The sequence below is a fragment of the Cibotium barometz genome, chromosome 54, assembly GCF_041138505.1.
Source record: "Cibotium barometz isolate CiBa-2024 chromosome 54, ASM4113850v1, whole genome shotgun sequence".
NCBI lineage: Eukaryota > Viridiplantae > Streptophyta > Polypodiopsida > Cyatheales > Cibotiaceae > Cibotium > Cibotium barometz.
The window spans coordinates 9,117,447-9,140,717 of record NC_141099.1 but is presented as its reverse complement, the minus strand read 5'-3'; the positions used below and the strand labels follow the sequence as shown (position 1 = coordinate 9,140,717).

Genomic DNA, 23,271 nt, shown 5'->3' with positions numbered 1-23,271 from the left:
GAATTTTTACAAATCACTCAAGGTACCTCATTATACGATAGGAGGGGCTACAAGGGCCGCCCCAACTATATTCTCATCGCACACGCTGTGATACCCACATTGCAGTGTTTATTTATATTCTTTGTTTTGTTTCTGAAATGATAAGAACAAAGACGACAAAAAGAAAAGTGGGGGCAAGAATAGGTCTTTTGCTGCTAAGGCAACAACTAAAAAGAAAGAGCATGTAGATACAAAGGGGAAATCGATAGGTCTTCTGAAGGGCCAAATGGTTCTCATAAAAAGTGTCAGTGCTTAAAGATATCATAAAAGCACAATATGCACTTATGAATGCTATCCCCAGTCTTCCTTTCCAAAGATTATGCATGAGTATAGGTGAAAAATATCAAACCTTACAAGCTTTATTTTTTGATTTTCTATAAGACAGCTGGGGGCAGTCACTCTTTAAGAGATGTCCATATCATGTGCGTTCGAGCCCCTATATACAAACCCCCTTTTTATTTAGTTTTTGGTTTTTAAAGGATCCCCTATTGTATACAAACTCCTTTTTATAAAAGGGTCTAATGTATGCATACATGTATCCTTCCATATTTTTTACACCCCCTATGTATGAATACTACAAAGGAAACCTATAAATATACCCCTTATATACACTGTATATGGCATGATTTAAAAATATCTCGTTAGTTAACTCACGTGATATCATGCATTTCTGAAGAGTGACAACCTCGGGCAAGGCAGTTACACATTGGCTCCACATGCTCATAGGGTTACGCTCATGGACAAAGATATGATAGATTTGATAAATCAAATGAGCCTGGCTCATGGACAAATAAAAACCTTTGAAATACTAAATATCCCGGGAAAGATAGTTACATATTGGCTGCACATTCTCATAGGGTTATGCTCATGAACAAAGATAACGAGAGTGCAATATACATTTTCTTTCCACACCAGGGTAAGAGGGCCCACTAGGAGAGGTTTCGACATTTGGAAGAATTCTGAGGGGAGACCATGCACGACACATGCACGCGTGAAGACATTACACAATCACACATACGTGTGTATGTGCACACACAATCACACACATATGTATGTGAAAGAGAGGACAAAAGACATTGTATATAAGATACACTTATTTAAGAGTGAACACACCTCATCATGCATCCCCACGTATTAAAATTTAATATTAATTAAAAATATGTTTATTTATTTTATAAATGCACATGTATATATAGGTATACGTCTCTAAATGTAATAAAAAATAATATTATAAATAATATATATTTACATGTGGGTGTATGTGAGAGAGAGAGAGAGTGTGTGTGTGTGTGTGCACGTGTGCATGAGAAAGAAGTGTGTTTGTGTGTGTGCATGAATGTATGTAAGAGAGAGAGAGAGTTTCTATATGTGGGAAAGTGTGTGAGAAGAGAGATAGTGTGTGTGTGTGTGTGTGTGTGAGTGGAGGGGAGAGAGAAGAGAGATAATGTGTGTGTGTGTGTGTGTGAGTGGAGGGGAGAGAGGAGAGATAATGTGTGTGTGTGTGTGTGTGAGTGGAGGAGAGAGAGAGAGAGAGAGAGAGAGAGAGAGAGAGTTTCGACATTTGAGAGTGTGTGCATGTGTATGTGAGAGAAAGAGGGTGTGCATGTGCATGTGTGTGTGTGTGTGTGTGTGAGAGAGAGAGAGAGAGAGAGAGAGAGAGAGAGAGAACGCTGTTTTAATGTCGTAGGAACAATCCCAAGAGACCTAATAAGATCTATCCGATAGGAGTGAGATTCGAACACAAGACGTGTTAAATAACAACTCCATGAGCTAACCGATCTACCACACATTGGGTGATAGAAAGGTTAGCCCATTTTGTTTATTTACTCACACACCCAGTGAAGAACGCTATTTTAATGTCGTAGTAGGAACAATCCCAAGAGACCTAAGAAGATTTATCTGACAGGAGTGAGATTCGAACACAAGACGTGTTGAATAACAACTCCATGAGCTAACCGATCTACCACACATTGGGTGATAGAAAGGTTAGCCCATTTTGTTTATTTACTCAAACACCCAGTGAAGAACGCTGTTTTAATGTCGTAGGAACAATCCCGAGAGAGAGAGAGAGAGAGAGAGAGAGAGAGAGAGAGAGAGAGAGAGAGAGAGAGAGAGAGAGAGAGACATTACATGTAAGATGCATTTATTTGAGAGTGAGCACACCTCACCACTCATCCCTACCATTAAAATTTAATCTAAAATTTAATTAATTAAAATTATATGTGTGTAAATCGATTTAAGTGTGTGTGTGTGTGTGTGTGAGAGAGAGAGAGAGAGAGAGAGAGAGAGAGAGAGAGAGAGAGAGAGAGAGAGAGAGAGTTTCTATATGAGAGAGAGTGTGCGTGAAGAGAGAGAGAATGTGTGTGCATGAGAGAGAGAGAGAGAGAGAGAGAGAGAGAGAGAGAGAGAGAATTTCTATGTAGGAGATAGTTTGTGTGGGAGGAGAGAGTGTGCGTTTGCATTAGTGTATGTGCAGTGTGTACATGTGTGTGTGTGTGTGTGTGAGAGAGAGAGAGAGAGAGAGAGAGAGAGAGAGAGAGAGAGGCAGAGAATTTCTACGTAGGAGATAGTTTGTGTGGGAGGAGAGTGTGCGCGTTTGCATTAGTCTATATGCGGTGTGTACATGTGTGTGTGTGTGAGAGAGAGAGAGAGAGAGAGAGAGAGAGAGAGAGAGAGAGAGTATATGCATGCATGTGCGTACATTTGCATCTATGTGTAGAATGTGCTTGAGAGAGTGAGATGGGGCAGACCTAGAGAGAGAGAGAGAGAGAGAGAGAGAGAGAGAGAGAGAGAGATGTAATGAGGGAGAGGGTGAAAAGAAAGAGAAAGAGAGCGAGATATAGAGAATAAAAACTAGCTTTTAATAAAATATAAACAGAAATAGAAATTAAATAGAAAACATATATTTATATGTGTGTATACATGTGTGTGTGTTTTTATTTACATTTATACATTTATACATACATATGTATGTATGTATGTATATGTATATACATATGTGTGTGTGTGTATGTGTGTGTGTGTGTGTGTGTTTCGATGTGTGTGTGATATACCTATCTATATATTTAAAAGTGACCACAACTTATCACCGATCTCTGCATGTTAAAATTTAATCAAAATTAATTAAATTATGTCGATGTTTGTATTTATATTTTTAAATACATGTATATATGTATAAGTATATGTGTCTATGTATAGGTATATGTATCTAAAACAAAATATGTATATACTATATATTTACATATGTGTATGTGTGCGTGAGAGAGAGAGAGAGAGAGAGAGAGAGAGAGAGAGAGAGAGCGCTTCTATGTGTGGGAGAGTGTAAGAAGAGAGAGGGAGTGTGTGGATGTGTGTGTGTGTGTGTGTGTGAGAGAGAGAGAGCGGGTGTGTATATGCGTGTGCATGTGAGAGAGAGAGAGCTTCAACATTTGAGAGTGTGTGTCCGTGATAGAGAGAGGGAGAGGGTCATGTGCATGTGCATGTGTGTGTGTGTGTGTGAGAGAGAGAGAGAGAGAGAGAGAGAGAGAGAGAGAGAGAGAGATGGTTGTAGAAAGGGAATAGTTCTCTTCTGGAACCTTGGTCGGCCGCAGCAATGCGCAGGTGCAATACTAGTATATATTAAAATGAGAGGCAGGTATTAGAATAACATGCCATCACTTTCCAGAGGCAAGGACACTACTGCTAGGAATAACCCTAGGAGGTGACTTGAGCATAATCTTCAAGGGAAAAATTTATGCTTTTTAATAATCTTTTTTTTTTGGGGGGGAGTATGTTGTAGCATGAAACTTGAAGGGCGACCCCATGTTTCATTTGAAGGGTAGAATGTTAATCATATTTCTTTGCTTTTATCTAAAAGATATTCTTTTAAGAAGTTTTCATCTTCTGATGTGAAAGGTAAAATGGCTCAAGAAGGGTTTTGATAATCTCAAAATTGAGGGCTATAATGGGGGGTTACACATTTGCATCATGAAAATCAGGATCTCAATGTAAAAAATTGTGGGTTGGCCAGCGCGAGTCCCTAGGTTTATACAACACAATAAGTGTAAAAAAGGGAGATGTCCTTTGCAACATGAAAGTTGGGAGCTCAATATGTAAAATGTGGGTGGATGGGGAGTTGGACAAGGGAGACTCCGAATGCCCGAGCATGGGTGATAGAGATTTCCTAGTCAAGGATGATTTTTGACTAGCTGGGTCAACCTTCAAAATAACGAGTTTAGTAGAAATAATGCCCGTTTTTTATAATTCACCTTATTCACTCAAAATAAGTGAGTGTATTTTAGGCCAAAAAAGAGCATGATGCCTCCAAAAGCAACCTTATTGAGCATGTCACGCTTGGCCTTTGAGCGTGTGGGGCTTTGTCCACGTGTCGAAATTTCAAAGGGGTAAGTGTTTAGAGAGTGCTGATTGGCTGAAGAAAAATTTAAGACGATTTGATTGGTGGGAGGCCAAAATTTTTGGGGAAAAACATTAAAATTAAAAACTTTTTTTGCCAGGGGAGTCGGAACGAACTATATATCAATACAGGTTTTCCGAGAGACAGACAGGCAAGCAAGTGTGAACAGGAGCAAGATAACGAAGGCAAGACCTTCTGCGGTGAGGGCAAACCAGACCTTGCTTCTTGTGCAGAAAGGCTTCAAGCCCTTACCATTCAAGCGTTCTTTGCTCGTTAATTTGACAGGAATGCTGCGCTAGCCCTAAAACCTGACAGGAAGGAACCCTTAAGCTTGACAGGAAGGCCTCCCTATCTCTAAAACCTGACAGGAAGGCTTTCCTAACCTTAAAACTTGACAGGAAGGCTGTTCTCACCCTTAAAAGCCTAAAGCACAGGAAATTTTGGGTTTCCAACGCACTGTCTTAGTGCAAACCCTAGATCTCGGATTCTCTTCACGGGGACAATCTGCAGGCGATGACTGTATTGTCTTCTTGAATTTTCAAGATCGCTTTGCCGGAAAATCAAATCAAGCGCATCATGTGTCTTGCCAGAGCTCTCCTTGTTGTGCTCATCTTCTTTGCAGCTTATGTACAAGATGTGTGCTCCGGGTACGTCATGTTTTGTATTGTGCATGATGTTTTACAATACCGTACGGTTTCTGTAATCAAGAGCCATCAATAAGTTCTGTGTTTAACGTTGTGGTCAATTAATGTATGAATACACTGGATCTACCGTCTCACAGGTTGATTGTAGTCGTCTGACCGTGTCCGTGTCTGTCCCTATCGTTTTTCCATTTTCTGTTTGATGGCTTAATTAATCACATGAGGTTGTATGATTTCTGCAGGAAGAGTTCTGATTGCTATGTCATTTTTTATTTTTGGAATGATTTTCTTGTTCATCATCACAAGAGGCTGCATTGTTTTTGCAGCAAGAGCTACTATGATGTGCTGCAAGTACCTAAGAGTGCTTCAGATGATCAAATCAAGAAAGCATTTCGGAAGCTTGCCCTGAAATATCATCCGGACAAGAACCCTGGGAATGACGAGGCCACAAAGAAGTTTGCAGAGATTAATAACGGTAAACTTGAGATTGAAACTGAATTTCTTTGGCATGATAAGTCTTGCTTCACACTTCACCCGGGCACAAATTGGTTGTGCCTGAGGAAAGTACAATTTTGAACATCACTGTTTGCACCGAGTGTTGGAAGCAACTTAGCATCTGTTATCTTATGTTTTGGTGTGATGGATGCAGCTTATGAGGTACTGATTGATAGAGAAAAGAGGAACATCTATGATAAGTATGGTGAGGAGGGCCTGAAACAGAGTGGTGGCAGTAGAGGAGGCGGTGGTGGAGGCTTTGCACAAGATATATTCCGGCAGTAAGTTCAAAAGATTGCCCTTTTCTTACGTTCTAGCAGCTGAAGTATTAACTGTGAAAGATTTGATTCTCTTGCAGTAGGAAGCCTGGGCCCTCCACATTATTGCTGCCATGCTCTCTCTTTCTTTCTCTTGGCTGCTCTAAAAGACTTTACAAGACTTATATATAACGGTTACAAGAAAGTTCCCATTTAACAACCCCAACAACAACTAATCAATTAGTGTGTTGTTTATAGCTGTTTCTAGGGTAGTTTTTTTCTAGCAAGAAATTGCGTTGCAAATTGCAATAAATCATGGTTACAAACTGCTCCCCATCTAGCAACCCCCAAAACTAGCTCCACCTCCAAAAAGTAGGCCAATTTGTCTCTGTGTTGGCTAGGTTAATTGGCATTTGCACCTCGCACTCATAGCCTGTGTCCCATTATAGATTCCTTTGTTAGGCAGCTGGTGCATAGTGTGCCATGCCTTGTTTTGATGAGGACGAGGATGCTTTTTTGTTTTGATGCTTTAGCCTATCAGCTAGGTTAGCTTTATTGACATTATTGGGGACTCGGGTGGCAGCAGATTATTGGCTTTTTAGTTCTTGAAACTGAGTGTTCATGTTGATAAACAATTCTCTAAGACATTTTTAGCTTTGTATTTTAAGAGTGTTACATCCTTGGCACGGGCATAGGTTGAAGTCCCATGGGCCAAGGGAGTGTCGCACATAAGCAGTGGGCCATTGAGAGCAAGACAATTATCCCATTTGTGGATAAAAATAGCGTCAAAGACCTATTAAGCATGAGGAGGGCTTATATTTCATCTTGGGCATGCCTTGTGTTGGGTCTGGATCTACACTAGCCACGAGGTGGGTCTAGGGCTGCCGAGCCTTGTAGGTTAATACCATGCATGGTATAGGACCCAGGTGGTGGTGGTCTGGTGAGGTGTTCTCGTGATATGAGGGCCTCATTTTATGGTGGTCCACACAACTTTCTTTCTCAAGCTCGGGAGTGGCCCGGTGAAGCAAGCCTACGGTTGGGAAGTGGGCTGCCTACTGCTTTCCTTGTGTGCACAATGTGTGTGTATGTGTGTGCGCGTGCGCGCACGCTTTGGATGCAGGAGAATTGTGCGTCAGCATCATGATGATGTATCAGAGCCATCCTTGCATCAAAAACAGAGCCATGAAGGTAGTTTTCACGTTAAAGTAGTTATGATCCTAATCGGCTCACTCTGAAAACCTACTTCACGTGAAGGAGAAGGTGGCAATTTACTCATCTCAAGAAAGAGGACATGGGGGAGAAGAGGGTTGTACCTTCACTCAATTGTTGTTCTCTTTCAAAGACACAAAGAGTGCAGGCCTCCCTCATGTAGGAGGAGAAATCATCGGCCTTACTTCCATCACCTTGTCCACTCTAGGAAGAGTGGGGGAAGAATTCAGTGCTGTGAATTGATGAATGGTTGAGAAGGCCGGGTAAAACAAGTGGCTAGCTGTCTCTTCCATGAGAGGGAGAAAACGTCGATGAAAGTGGCAAAGAAGTTGGAAGAATAGCATTGCCGTCATGTTAAATTTAGCAAGGTGGTGATCTTTGTTGTGTCTGTTACTTTCTTGAATTTTAAAAAAGCATTGGCAGCTTCAAACAATCTCAAGGCTAAGTGCTTGAGGGTGCTGAGAAGCACATTGCACAGCATTCTAGTGGTTTTGAGCAAGTGAAGCCAGCTGTTTGGGTTGCATTAGCCACACCGAGTAGGGTGGATAGCTAATTCAGCAAGGAAACTTGTCAAGTTTCAACAAGCATGCTTCCATTAGTCAATGACTCATGTTATTCTTCAAATCTGATGGGACTCAATGATACAAGTCACCAATTGCACAAGTTTGGATGAAACTGTAGAATCGGGAGGCTTGGGCATGAAGGACAGAGGCAGCGCTGGACCAACCCGAGGCCAGAGAGAGGTGCCCCCCACCTCTAATCCTGTAGAACCCACTAAAACGTGGGGGGATAGTTACTAGCATGTGAACCTTTGCCTCATATGCCCTCAATGCCCAACCTTCTTTCATTACGTATATGGGATATATCTTGCTTATGTGGCAGCTGGACAAGTGTGACACACCAACACCCTCCCTCAACATGAAGGCCAGCTCCCCGTTGCCTATCGAGCCAATGGCACCATTGGCAGTTGGCATCATCATATTATGCCAGCCAGCCATGGCGATTTCACCTTGTCAAATCCCCATAGGATCTCCTCGTAGAACGCTCCTGGATCAAGACTCGAAACTTGCAAACAAACCAAAAAAACATGAAGGGGGTGCAGGCTTGACTCACCGCCCAACCTTGACAGCCGTGGGCAAGCCCACAAGTCTTGGCTGTCCCCACCGAGCCACGAGCTGAGCTAACTAGATGGATGTACCGACCAATCTCTACCTCGTGACGTCCCATACTGCCACGAAGCTACCCTCGTGGGTCTCGAGACTGCTGCCGGTCTCGACTCCATAAAGCAGGTGCACGTCTGCACTAGATCCAGGCTCCCGACCATAAAGCTCTCACAAAGACATGCAAGACTCTATATACTAATGACTATCCTTGGCCACTCTTTTATAGGCTCTTGGCCGGTCATCGGGCGTCCTCCACACTTGGGCGCCCGCCCGTCCATACTAGGGTGCCCGCCCATTAGTCTATCCCTAACTCAGCTTGCCAATCAGCCTGCCTAGCTCCAAGCTTTCCCAACCTCGAAGCTAGTCTTGTGTGCGTGTAGCACACGGTAGATACACACTGTGCACATGACATACTCCCCTTCCTCTAAGAGCTCACTCTTGAACTCACTAAAAAGCGAGGGTAATCCCTCTGAAGAGTAGTCAATGTCTCCCATGTAGCGTCCTCCTGTGATGACCTTGTGAAAGTGGAGGTACCGAGGAAAAGAGTTCCCAGGCACCTAGCCGGCGATTCATGCAAAAATTAAGATAGGCATAGTACGTACCCACCATATATGAAATTGCCATTTATAATAGATTCGACTGGCTTTAAACAATTCTTCAATAGAAATCATAATATTTTTGATCATCATTTTTCAAAATTCAGAGTCCATTGTATTACAAAATATGTCCTCTGGACTCTTCGTTAAAGACCAGCTAGCCAACCAACGAGATCTAGTATCAAAATTTGGTTCCCAAAAATATTTCCTTTTAGTCCATCCGAAATCTTCCTCAACGTACGCATGGGTGTCCTAGCAACCGCAAGTCTGTGCATCGTCTGGTTAGAACGCTCTAGGATCTTCCTTAGGTGTCCTAGCACTTCACTCAGGGACCGCTTCGTCGGCCTCGCCTATCGTACCGGAAGCGCACCATTTTAACCGTACTGAGGTTGGTCAAGACCTCAGCAAGCTTTGCCGCGAGCGACGTTCCTTGACGACTCCCCGCTAGTTGTTCTAACGAACCTCCTCTTAGTAAAACATATGTCAAGTGCTTCCTCCAGCATTCTGGCGTAAAACAGTTCTTTAAATGAAAAACAGAGGTTCCAATGCAAGTAAAATTCTCAGTTTGAGATTGGTTCACAAAACCCTTCTCTCCATAATTCTCGGTTTCATAATGAGGATCCTCGATATCTTATGAGGGTAATCTATCCATCATTTTGTCTGTCTGTCCAACTAGAATTTTGGTGAATTCGGTCAAAGGAAAAACTAGTTTAGTTCCGGTAGTCTATTCTTTGTATTTAGGAACTGGAATTTGTCACGAAGTTTTTGCTTGATTTAGTTCGAGAGATGGACAAGTAGATTTACTATCCGTCCCTCTTACAGTCTAACCAAATATTCGGTTTAGTTCAACAAGGATTCCTTCCATATAAACGTCTAATTTTGGGTAAATATCAATTTAGTGATTTTACCAATTAAAAAATCCAAAGATATTCTTTGTGCCACATAATTTCTCGACCTTAATTCATTAGGTAGAATTATGGTGGAAATTTATCTTTTGACACTAAGATTTAATTCAAATCCATCTTTTCTTAAATATCATAAAAATTCTTCTTTTATCGGTACTTCAAAACTCAGAAATCAGCACTCTTTTCGCGACGGAATTAACGCACAAACTGAAAGGAGATGTGCAGAAAATAGAGAGAGAAGGGGGAGATGGAGAGGACACAGTATTGGGTTCCAATTACCCTCTGTAGGGCCCCCACCACGGATGGTGTATTTGCTTTATTAGAATGATGTAAATCTGAAAACAAATACAGAAAACTTGACCTTTTCTTGGCTGGAAAATCGTGCCCTTGACCTTCAGAAGTCCACCCCTTTGCTTGGCAATCTCCTTGGCTTGACTGGCCCTTGATTGGCTTGAGCACTTGGTGAAAACTGAGATGAATGATGGGATTTAGGCCTACCCTATTTATACTCTTCCTCGGGAGCAGTCGGCCAGCTGAAAAACAGCTTATTGTCCCACGACTGGTGAAATTCAGCAATAAATGCTGAATTAAATCCCAAAAAATACTGCCTTTTTTCCCTAACAAGCTGAAAGTGATGCGCGTGCTTCTGATTGGCTGGACACCACTTTTGTCCACAATCCCAAGGCTGGGCAGCCTGTATGGGCTGCCCCATACATGCCCTACAGCCATCTAAAGGCTGTAATCCCCTGGAGATTGCCTGATCTGTGTCCTAGGGCTGTCCTACAGCCTCTCCATGGCTGGTGGGTTCAGCTTGGGCCTTCTTGGCCCTCATGGGGGTGGTTCTACACCATTCCCGTGCCCACACTCAGATCCGGGGTAGCCCTATGGGCTGGCACCTTGTCCTAAACCTAATCTACTCAGTGATCTGGCATCCGGTACCAAACCAGATACACAGAACCACTGACATCATTCTAGAGGGAGACTCACAGCGCGGACTGGCATTGTTTCATGTGCAGGACAGTGCACACCTGACCTTGGACTCATGTGCAAGACAATGCACACCTGACCTCGGACGACTGAGATGGATCCCTGGCTGACTCGTCCCGGACTGGGCTCACATGGGACCAGTTCACCATCCCAGGTCCCGCACCTTCTGTACATAAATGTCTACGTGGCATCCAAGTGCGGGATGCACGTGACATCTCCTTCTGCTTAACTTGACGGAAGCTGCATAGCCTCCAAATAATCCGTCAATAATGCCGGATAGTCTTCGAAAAATTCTTTGTCGAGCCATATCGCTTCATGAGTTCCTCGGTCCTGAAACTTCGTGAGGAACTGTCGTAGTCTTCGGCCTGAGCCATGCTTGAAACAGTGCAGAAGGATCTGTTCTGGAACCATTACTTCTGCTTCATCAATAATGTCTGGTTCCGCTTCGTCTTTGACCTCTGAAGGGGGTGGACTTGCATATGGCTTTAACCAACTAACATGAAATACATCGTGCATAGTCCAACTCGGAGGTAGCTTTAACTGCATAGACACCTCATTAATCTTTTTCCGGATGGGAAATGGTCCGAAGCTCCTGGAAGACAACTTTGGGCATCGCTTGCCCACCTGCCTCAATCTTTGCTTCATAATCCGAAGATACACCCAATCTCCTTCCGAAAACTTCATGTCCCTTCGGTCTTTATTGGCTTGTCGAGTGTAGGCCTCTTGCGCTTTAGCCAATCTGTCTTTAACGGACTCTAGGATCTCCTGGTAAGACTCCGTCACTCTGTTCGCCTCCGATACTGAAGACGAAGTCCTGGTTAACAACGACTGGAAAGGCCTTCCAAACGCTGCCTCATATGGAGTCCTGCCAATATCTGAAGAAAAAAAGTCATTCAAAACAGCTTGAACTAAAGGCAAAAACGATTCCCACTTACCTTGCTGATCGTGGACATAACACTTCAACACATCAAAGGCCAACTGGTTGTATATCTCTGTCTGGCCATCTGTCTATGGGTGGAATGCACTGGAAAAATTCAACTTAGTACCAAAATTATCAAACAATGCCCTCCAAAAATGACTGGTAAACTTGGCATCTCGGTCTAATACTATGGTCCTAGGAATCCCGCCAATCGGGTACCAATGCCGAATGAATAGCTGGGCAACATCCTCGGCGGTCACATTGGCCCTGCAAGGAATAACCATAACAAATTTGCTGAACCTATCAACAATAGTTAAACATCGCGTATTACGCTTACTCGGATTGGGAGGCAGATTTGTGACAAAGTCCATCGAAATGTCTTGGAAAGGACCCTCAGGAATTGGCAAAGGCTGTAACAACCCTATCTTCTTTCCACGAGGAGCTTTCACCTTTTGACAAATGTCACAGCGTTGTACATATGTAAATACATCACGCCTCATCTTTGGCCAATAGTATTGCCGTTCTAATTTCTCCATAGTCGAATTCATGCCCCTATGACCACCTGTAATGGCGTCATGGGCATCATGGAGAAGAGCTGCCCGGAATGACTTCATGACACATAGTCGGCCTTTGTAGAAAAGCCAACCATCGCGTATCAGAAAATGGCATGGTCCCGTGGCATCCAATGCCTGTTCCCACTGTGTACCGAATTCCTCGAAATACGCGTACGTGTGCTTCATGTCTTCTAGTCCTGTACCAACAAGGTCAAGTCTAGTGGTCTGAATCGCAGATACCTGTCCCTTCCTGCTCAAAGCATCGGCCACTGGATTGGCCTTTCTTGGAAGGTACTCAATCATGCCACCGAACTGCTGGAATATCTGACTCCAGCGGTGTTGTCGATCACTCCACTGTGCACTTAGCATCGTCTGAATCCAGCGCAATGCCTGATGGTCAGTGAGAACCTTGAAGTCACGGCCATACAGGAAATGTTTCCAATGTTTCAAGGCCTGTATAATTGCTAGGAGTTCACGATCATAGACTGAGTAGTTCTTTTCGGCGGGCAGTAACTTACGAGACATGTAAGCTACTGGATGACCATTCTGTCGCAATACACCTCCAATTGCGATGTTACTCGCATCGGTGATCACTTGAAATGGTTCGTCCCACGAGGCAAGGGCTAAACAAGGCGCTTCTGACAAAGCCACCTTGATGTTCTGGAATGCCTCCAACGCTCGTGGAGTCATTCGAATCTTTTGCCTTCTTGTTTTCACTCCCTTTAGGAGATCGGTGAGATCTGCCGAGAGATCAGAAAACTTGTCAATGTGGGTGGAATATGCCTGGCATATACCCACAAATGATCTAATGTCATAAGCTGTCTGAGGTACTTCCCAGTTAACAATCTCGGCCACTTTAGCTGGATCAAGTCGAATGCCTTCGGCACTAATTATATATCCCAAGTAATGTACCTGGAACATATAAAATTCTGACTTCTTTTCATTGACATAGAGCTCGTTGCTTTCCAGCAACTTAAGAACTTTCTCCACATCAATGTCATGCTGCTCAACTGTAGCTGAAAATATGAGTATGTCGTCCAGAAATATGAACACACACTCTCCAATCAACTCCCGGAAAATACGCATCATCATGCGGTTAAATGTAGGGGGGGCGTTCGTCAATCCAAATGGCATGACCACAAATTCATAGTGGGCCCGTTCTGTACGGAAGATTGTTTTGGGGATGTCCCCCTCTACGATCCGTACCTGGTGGTACCCACTCTTTAAATCCAGTTTGGAGAACACCTTAGCTCCATTCAGCCTCTCGAGAATATAGTCAATTCGAGGCATCGGGAATCTGCTCTTGATAGTCAGCTTGTTGAGTGCACGATAATCGACACACAACCGAGAAGACCCATCTTTCTTCTTGACAAAGAAGATCGGTGCTGCAAATGGCGACACGCTGGGGCGGATGAAGCCAGCTTGCAACAATTCTTGGAGTTGGCGGTCCAACTCCGATTCCATTGCCTTAGAAAGGCGATACGGAAACTTGCTCGGGGGCTCCGAGCCTAGGAGGAGGTCAATCCTGTGATCCTCCGGTCTGGACGGGGGGAGCTGGGGAGGGAGACTATCCCGAAGAAAAATCTTCTGAAACTTTTCATGGAGAACCGAGTACTTCTCGGAAGCACTGGCCACCGTCTGGGCTGTTTGGATGTAAATCATCGCACACTGTGCGCCTTTCCTGACTGCTCGCTTAGCCTGCAAGTGGCTTATGAGCGGAAAGTTTGGAAAACCTGGCTCACACTTAATGGTCACCGAGGTGTTTGACACATTCCGATTGATCTGGAACGTGTGCTTGTCCCACTTGACATCAGGAAGAAACTTGTGAAACCACTGGATACCCAAAATTATGTCTGCTCCTACAAGAGGGGCAACCATAAAGTCACGCACAAACTCTATGCCCTGAATCACTAACTTAGCACCTAGAGCTTCATACTTGACGCTCGTTGTCATACCTGTGCTAAAACCCTCCACCTGTTTGTCCACCGGAGTCAGCTCGAAACGGGCACGCCTAGCGGCCTGTTTCGTGACCACATCCTCTGTGCTGCCGCTGTCAAACAAGACGACGACTCTCTGGCCACCTATGTAGCCAAAGGACTTGAGCAATTCGTTGCGTTCATACTCCTGGTCATGGGAGCCCTTCTGCTTATCTTCGAGCTCCCGGCTAATAATTGCTCCAACTGAAGCACCGGGGGTTGAAGAACTAGGGTTAGCCCGCTGGGGTCTGTGTGGGAGCTGTGCTCACCACGGAAGCTGTGGAGGCGGCGGCGGCCTTTGGAGGCTTCTTCGGACAATCCCGAGAAGTATGTCCTTTTGTGTGACAAAAGAAACATCTACCCTCCTCCTTGTACTGAGAAAGCTCCTCAGCACTCAACTTGCCACTTGTCTTGCCTGCCTCCGCTTTCTGGTCTGGAGTAAGCTTAGATGCATTGTTTGAGTTCTTGGAGCCAGAGGCTCCCGGGCTCTGTCCTGGGGAAGACCCCGTCTGGTTCTGGCGTTAGCCTTGGGAGAAGCCGGCTGGGAAGTCTTGGGCTTGCCACCATTGTGTTTCATTTCTGCACTCTGCGCAAGCGAGAGTGCGTCCTCAAAGGTGCTTGGCCTAAACATACGCACCTCCCATTGGATTTGCGTGTCCAGGCCATACAAAAGCTGCCCTTTCTTGTTCGAATCAGATAAGCCTAATTGTAGACACAAGGTCGAAAATTTTATTGGCAAACTGAAGGACTGGTTGCGCATTCTGACGCGCTCCCCTGAACTCGTCTTCGAGTCGCTCAAGGTAGTGGGGCGGTAGAAACCGCTGCTTAAGGTCGCGGACGAACTCGTCCCACACATAAGCTGCCATACCTGCTCTGGTGTGGGCATGAGCCCACTGAGTCCACCAAGGAACGGCCTCACCGTCCAAGTACCAACTAGCTAAGATCACTTTGTCAGTATCTGTTTTCCTAACTGCGGCAAAGTAAGCTTCAAATTGATGCAACCATGAATAAAGAGTTGTGGGATCGAGTTTACCATTATACTTACTGAAATTCATTTTCTCGGGAAAATGATTCGAGGGCGCCGCCGGTGTCAATATGGCGTCCAAAGCTCTGAGGTAATGCTCGTGTTCCACTCGTCGCATGGCGTCGTCTTCTCGTTGTCGAATCTCCAATGCACACATCTGCATCTCAAGCAAGGAGCTTGGCTGCGGCTGCGACCCCGCGAGAGGGTCCCTGTGACGAGGATCTGGTATCTGGGATACGGAAGGAGAGGGAGGAGGAGATGGAAAACGCGGGCTGGAGAGCGAGAACGCTCCTCCAGAGCCAAAATCCGCTCCTTCTGCTCATCCAACTTGGCTGTCTGGTCTGCGATTGCTCGCATCATCTGCTGGAACATGTCTGTGACACTCAAGCCGGGTGCCCTAGCTGGGCTGCCTGGTGCACTGTGGTCCCATGGTTCTGGTTCTCTCTCGTCGCCAAAGCTCGCCATAGCGGGAAAATGCAATTCCTTTCCGGAACGCAATCTGACCATCCACTATCTGTGTGGGAGACTTCCGGAGGCTTCCGGAGGCTAAAAACCAACCGTCCTTCGAGGGACAGGAGTCACTCCGAAAGGGGTAGTCCACCGGCGTCTAAAAACCAACCACACGAGCGAAAAAATTTTCTGGTTTTCTTTGCTGAATCTTTGTCCTTGAAGTAGGCTCTGATACCACTGTAATATGCGGAAGCTTCGGAGAAGGATCGGTACTTCAAAACTCAGAAATCAGCACTCTTTTCGCAACGGAATTAACGCACAAACTGAAAGGAGATGTGCAGAAAATAGAGAGAGAAGGGGGAGATGGAGAGGACACAGTATTGGGTCCCAATTACCCTCTGTAGGGCCCCCACCACGGATGGTGTATTTGCTTTATTAGAATGATGTAAATCTGAAAACAAATACAGAAAACTTGACCTTTTCTTGGCTGGAAAATCGTGCCCTTGACCTTCAGAAGTCCACCCCTTTGCTTGGCAATCTCCTTGGCTTGACTGGCCCTGAGCACTTGGTGAAAACTGAGATGAATGATGGGATTTAGGCCTACCCTATTTATACTCCTCCTCAGGAGCAGTCGGCCAGCTGAAAAACAGCGTATTGTCCCACGATTGGTGAAATTCAGCAATAAATGCTGAATTAAATCCCAAAAAATACTACCTTTTTTCCCTAACAGGCTGAAAGTGATGCGCGTGCTTCTGATTGGCTGGACACCACTTTTGTCCACAATCCCAAGGCTGGGCAGCCTGTAACCCCAAGAAGAAAGGCCCATTCAAGATTATCAAGAAGCTCAGTGATGTAGTCTTCAAGCTGGAGTTACCAATCCATTGGAGGATGCTTCCGGTGTTTCATTTGAGCAAACTTGTAGAGTATCATGGGCCAGAGCTGAGTTCTCCGCCGGATGAGGATGAACCCAAGTTGGTGGATAATGGAGGATTATAGGAAGTCTTAGTACCAGAGCAGGTTGTTTTGCACTAGTACAAGCGAGGTTCTCGTTGAAGGCAGCTCTAGTATCTCCTCAAGTTCAAGGACTACACAATCCAATAGGCAGTCTGATTGACGGATGAGTCTATCCTGTTCTTGAGAGCTTATCAAGAGGCCATGCAGCTGAGGACAGTTGCAATGCAAGTAGGGGAGAATGTGACACACCTACGAGTATGCAAGGCACACCCAGACATAAGATAGCAACCCATGGCACTACCACGTGGCAATGATGGTGTGCTAGTGATGATGTGGCAATCGGGCACAAGTGGCCAATAGCAGTACTACTGGCCGACTAGCAGCATCGGTGCATATATATACGTTGGTAGCCAAATCGTCATATTCATATGCTTTCCTCAACGTTGTACTTAACAGAGCATTTCTCTGGAGGTGAAGTGCTAGCTAGGAGTGAATGGTAGGTCACAAGGCTGTGATTTGATGTCTTCATTCTTAGCCACATCTTGTACTTGAATTTCAGTTGTATTACTTCTTCTTGTACGTGATACAAAACAGTACTTCAGGACTCTTGTGTGTGCTGTATCTGTGATTCCGCTGCACTATCGTGGGGAAAACCCTAGCACATAGGCACAAGTGTTCTACAATGTGGCAGAAGCCAGCTTACGAAGAGTAGAAGTGAGCTGTTGCTGAGGGGCCAGTACCAGTTCATGGTGTGCTGGAGCTTTGGGAAACTGCACCTACAAGCTGCCTGTCTGTTAATCTAGATCAGAGGTCTCTCAAACTCTAAAGATATCTTTCATGCTTTGGTTGGTGTTCAGCCAGGTTAAAGGGGAGTATACCAAGTGCTGTTCAAATGGGTATTTAAAGGGAAGCATTCTGTGGTCTTTTCACTTCTCTGTAATGGTCGTTTACATGCAAGGTTGTTTGTTTTTAAATGGATGGTTTATACTTTTTGGCTTTCATATCTTCGTAAGCTGGCTTCTGCCACCTGCTCCTGTTCAGCCAGGTTAAAGGGGACACGGGAGTATACCAAGTGATGTTCAAATGGGTATTTTAAGGGAAGCTTTCTGTGGTCTTGTCACTTCTCTGTAACGGGTGTTTACATGCACGGTTGGTTGTTGTTAAATGGTTGGTTTATGCCTTTTGGGTTCCATATATTCTTGAAGAGGCCACATGGATGTTATCTGCATGCTCTTAGACTTGAAGAGTGTTCACATGGGTTTGTTTGGGCCACTCTTGATGGGAATTAGAATTGCCTATGCTTCTCGTTGGTACAAGTCTTTAAGTGCTGACAATGGATGATATTAGGATTTTTTCTTGACACAATGGCTTGTTTTTTGGTGCATCCCTGTTGTAGGTTTTTTGGTGGTGGCATGGCCGAAGAGGGGGAAGAAAGGATTCCTAAAGGAAATGACGTCACAGTGGAGATATATGCAAGCATGGAGGATCTTTATTCTGGGAACACAATGAAGGTAAGGGACTGCTATCATGTGGTTCTTGTATATGCTGCAAAGTGTGCAGCCTGAGCAGCGCGACTCACTAGTTATGGTTTTTTAGCACAGATTTGGCGAGAGAAAAATGTGTTGAAGCCTGCACCAGGTAAACGGGATTGCAACTGTAGGAATGAAGTCTTTCACAAGCAGATAGGGCCTGGCATGTTTCAGCAGTTCACACAACAGGTATGTTGTGGTTAGAAGATAATGCATGTATGCATGTAGAGTGTGATAACAGTTTATAAATTCATTTACTGTATGGTTTTCTTATCTTGTTTCCAGGTTTGTGAGAAGTGTCCGAATGTTAAGTTTGAGCGGGAAGGCTACGATGTCACGTTGGACATCGAAAAGGGTATGCCGGACGGACATGTAAGATTTTGGTTTCTGTCTGCAAATATAGTGGAAAGCAAGCATGTTGACGGGTTTGTTGGTAGCATCCCCTTTACAACTGTGGATAATTTTTGCAGGAGGTAGTCTTTTTCGAAGATGGGGAACCTATCATAGATGGGGATCCGGGTGATCTGAAGGTAACACAGGGTTTAAGCAGGTTTCCCTTTGAATTTGTCGTGGAATATAAGTTTAGTATAAAGATACAAGGACTTCAATCTGATGATCTACATCTTTTTCAGTTCAAGGTTTTCACACAGAAGCACGACAGATTCCGGAGGGACGGCAACAACCTCTACACCTCAGTCACAATCTCTTTGGTGCGACATAAGTTATATTTTACGTGTAGTTAATTGTACTATTCTTTGTCTATTTTCTAGACCCATCATTTCTTGATACTCTTTATGCTCTGTAGGTGGATGCATTGGTGGGCTTTGAGAAGGATATTTCTCACTTGGATGGACACAAAGTCAGCATAGGCACAAAGGTGGTTTTTTTTCTTCATTTTCTCTCTCTACTGCTGTGAGGTTACTAGGCACCCCTATACGTAGCCACACGTGCGTGCACACACATGTATGTAGGTATGTACCTACCTATGTAAGTAGGTACATACCTACTTAAGTAGCCAGGTAGATACGCAGGGTGTTGGGGGGGAGAGAGAGACAGTTGCATGCCTGCGATTTATTGTTGGGGAATGCGTTTTTTTGAACTCTATATTTCTTGCTGTTCTGCAGGGTGTGACTAAACCTAAAGCGGTGAAGCGGTATCGAGGTGAGGGAATGCCCGTGTATGAGAGCCTTAAAAAGGGCGATTTGTATGTAACATTTGAGGTGGATTTTCCAGATTCACTTACAGATAGTCAAAAAGTTGCCATTGCTGAAGTGTTCAAAAAGTGAAGAATTTTACGGCTCCCAATTTTGATATTGAGTAGAAGTATTGAGATACCGGAGTTCCTTGAAGGTCCAGCTGTATGAAAAGATTGCAGCTTGGAGAGCATCTGTTCACAGGAAGGCTCCATGCTTTTGTGGAAGACTACTAAAACACATGGAAGCTAATGGAGAAATTGATAATTATTTCTCAATAGTAATTCTGTCTGCTAGTGGTTTGTCATTTGAACTAGTTTGGCCTTCTTTAGGTTATGCACTGTCTATACCCTCCAAAAGGATACCCGTGACATGTCAGATCTAACAATTTTTTAGTGGCAAAGTTGCTTCCGACATGATAGAGCAGGTTTCATGATGGCTCACCATCTCAAAGTTGCAATCATTTGAGAAAGCTGTTTTAATTTTTCTCACAACGTGTTTAACTCTTGCAACTATGTTTTTGCTTTTTTTAGAATTTCAAATCGTTTTAATCTGGCACCGATTGTACACGTGTGTGAAAGGAATTGTTATCCCTTGAAATCTCATTGTAGCACATATCACAAGAGTGGCTGTTTTATTAGATTTTTTTGTCTAGAAAATTTGTCGATTTTAGTGAGTGGAGGAAGTATGTAATCCGCTTGCTTAGTCATCGTTGGCGAGTGTCCACTTGCTTCCAGACAGTGGTGTGGTGGTACGAGGGCTGTGTATACTTGCTCATACTTGCAGTGTACAGGGTAGTCATCTTTGAGGCATCTGTGGTTGCTGGGGTTTTGTGAGAGGTGTGCAGACCTATTTCATAACAGAGCTTGAGTTTGTAGAAATCATGATTTTGAGCTTACAGCAGAGCTTGGTAGTTGTGCTAGTGGTTAGAGCTCGAGTCTGTAGAAATCATTACAACTTTCCTTCTGTGTATCATGTAAAAAAGAATGGTGGTGTTCAGAGAGAACCTGTGAACTATATATACCATTGGACCAGCAAGATTCTTATTTTATATTCTCTCTCTCTCTCTCTCTCTCTCTCTCTCTCTCTCTCTCTCTCCGCCCGCTAGCCCCTCCGCTCGCACCGTTCGCTACTGCCGCCCGCTAGCCCCTCCGCACGCACTGTGCGCCCGCTGCCCATGACCCCCTGTTTCACCTCGCCTGTTGTGCCCAGCACACCCTGCCATCTCTCTCTTTCCGTCTCTCCGTTCGCTGCCCGCTGTTAGCTACTGCCGCCCACTAGTCCCTCTGCCTCACTGCCCTGCTGGCGCTATGCTGCCCCATTTGCCTATCTGGTAGCCCCTGTGCCTCCCTTTCCCACCCACCCTTCCTCAGGCCCCCAAGGCAGCAACATAACTCTCTCTCTCTCTCTCTCCCCTCCCTGCCTGTGGGAAGGGCTGCAGAGTAATCTCGAGGAATGGCCCCGAGTCTCCAAGAGAAACTCGAGGCCCTCGAGACGGCAATGAAGGCACTAATCAAGGAGAACAAGAAGACATCCGATTCCAACCTCAATGAGGTGGAGAACAAACAACATTGGCACAACATGGCCCTCGAAGCACGGGTCACGGACCTTGAACAAGAGAACATAACACTCAAGGAGGAGGTGAGTGCATTGAAAGTGGAAGTGGTAGCCGTCAAGAACATCGAGAAGGAAGAAGGGGAGATCAATGACAACTCTCACGGCCATCAAAGAAGAGATCTCCAAGCAGATCACAAAGGACATGGAGGGAAAACTCGAAGCCAAGCAGTCGGGATGGGTTGAGGTGGTGAAGAAGAACATCCGTAAAGAAGTGAGGGAGGAGACTCAAAGGGAAGAATGTCAAATCATTCACACCACCATTGAGGAGGAGAAGATGAGGCATGCCCGCTGCCTCAACATTCGAGTCACAGGTATAGCCGAGACACCCAACTCCACTCCCGAGAAAGATGGACAGCTTCTATGCATGAAGCTAGGCTACAGGGAAGAGGACCCTCTCCCCTTCACCAAAGCATGGAGAGCCGGGAAAGACTCAACACGCAAGCGTGCCCTCATCCTACAGTTTGCAGGAGAGACGGAGAGGGTCACCTTTATGAGGAAGAGGGTCATACTACGAGGCTTAGAGGTATTTTCTTGGATGATGATCTCAGGAGGATGCAGCTAGAGCATAGGAGAGCTTGCATGCCACGAGTCTTACACGCGAGGAGAGAAGGCAAGAAGGCCTTCTATCGAGATGGACGGGTCATCGTTGATGGCCCGCCCATGGATTAGTGGTTTGGGGCCTATGGGACACAGACCAGGCCACTGACAGAGACATGGCAGTATGGAACTGTAATGGTTCACTATGGGTGCAGCCTGGACGACTGGAGCATGTTATGGTGAGGAGAGACATCATACTTCTGACAGAGACACATCAGAGCCTAGAGAGGGCTACCTTGAGTAGAGGGATTCTAGTGGAGGGTCGGGGGGGAGTAGCAGTTCTATTCAGGCGGGAGCTACAGGGGAGACTGAGAGTGGTAGCACAGGATCCAGAGATCAGATACATGTGGATCAGCTTATAGCTCTCACAGGACAGGGTTATATACATAGCCCTATGTTACTTTCCTCCATCAGGATCCTCCTATCTCATTACAGAGGACATGCCACAGGAGGAGGAGACATGAACCTCACCATACACTTGTTTGACAGAGGAGATTATGCATTATTCAACACTAGGGGAAGTATTTCTTACGGGTGACTTCAATGCCCACACACAGAGCAGAAAGTGTGAGGCGTATGACTATGATGACATGGAGATCATCCACCCTGTGGATCCAGAGGAGATAGGGGCTAGTCGAGCATCAGAGGACACTGGACAGACAGAGGACATTATGGGGACCACTTACTAGAGTTGGGAGCCCGGCATCGTCTCGTTATTTATAACGGGATGCTACAGTGGCCGGGATCAGGAGGGCTGGCATGCTTCCCACATGGGGGTCATACAACACGGACTGGTGGAGGCACGGTGGTAGACTACATTATCGGGTCTTTGGAGGCATCACAGCTTGTCACCTCATTCTCCATTCCACCTTGTCCTATTGGGGCAGATCATACATACTTGGCATTTTCACTAGCCAGATCACCAGTATCACCAGTCCCCTACATACCGACGCCACACACTACCATCTACTTCACACATAACATGGCAGACATATACACTGGCAGAGTAGAGGATGGGCTCCTACTCATGGATCCCCTGGCACCTATGGATACCATTACAGCCCAGCTGGCATCACTCCTACATACGGCTGCATTACAGAGCTTCCCACATCGTGTCCCCTCAGGAGAGCCTACGAGATTTGGGACTATGCCCCCAGAAGAGATGGTATGATGACAAGTGCAGAACCCTATACTCACGGCTCCGCATACAGAGAGCCTTGGGAGCCATCACAGAGCAGGAGTCGAGGAGAGAGATGAGGAGACTTACTCGCCGCAAAAGGCGGGCCTTCGTAGAGATACAAGAGCTAGAGATCTTCCATTTCTTCATGAGTAGAGATAGCCCTATCTCATGGCGGCACTTTAGAGTGCCCCGGACATCAACACCCATTGCAGACCCACAGACATGGCACACCTATGCAGAGGGCCTATACCATGCCCCCCACAGCAGCCACCTATACCTTAGCCACAAGAGCCTCGACCTACCACAGCTAGCTTTTTTACCCACTCGATGGTAAAGGAAGCTATCCGCTGCCTACAGCATGGACGGGCCGCCGACCATATGGGCCTACAAGGTGAGCATCTCATATATGCAGTAGATTCTTTGGCTCCTTTTCTTGCACACTTGTTTAACAGGGCACTAGCAAAGGGTTTGCCTGCGGAGTGGACGATGCACATCATTGTGCTGATCCACAAAACAGGGGATATGCTCGATCCGAGCAACTACAGGACGGTTATGGTTGGCCACGTGTTGGCCAAACTCTATGGTGCAGTGTT

The 23,271-nt window shown here is 45.4% G+C and overlaps 1 protein-coding gene across 1 annotated transcript; it reads left to right on the top strand.

Annotated features, from left to right (window-relative positions):
* Positions 1-4,571: 4,571 nt before the first annotated feature.
* On the top strand, positions 4,572-19,562 carry LOC147607834 (dnaJ protein ERDJ3B-like). Its single transcript, XM_086789845.1, has 10 exons — positions 4,572-5,079; positions 5,400-5,548; positions 5,723-5,849; positions 17,959-18,073; positions 18,164-18,280; positions 18,377-18,463; positions 18,562-18,621; positions 18,724-18,801; positions 18,897-18,968; positions 19,216-19,562. Exons 1-10 carry the CDS (start codon positions 5,009-5,011, stop codon positions 19,375-19,377), a joined length of 1,038 nt encoding a protein of 345 aa, XP_086645971.1. The 5' UTR covers positions 4,572-5,008; the 3' UTR covers positions 19,378-19,562.
* Positions 19,563-23,271: the final 3,709 nt, after the last annotated feature.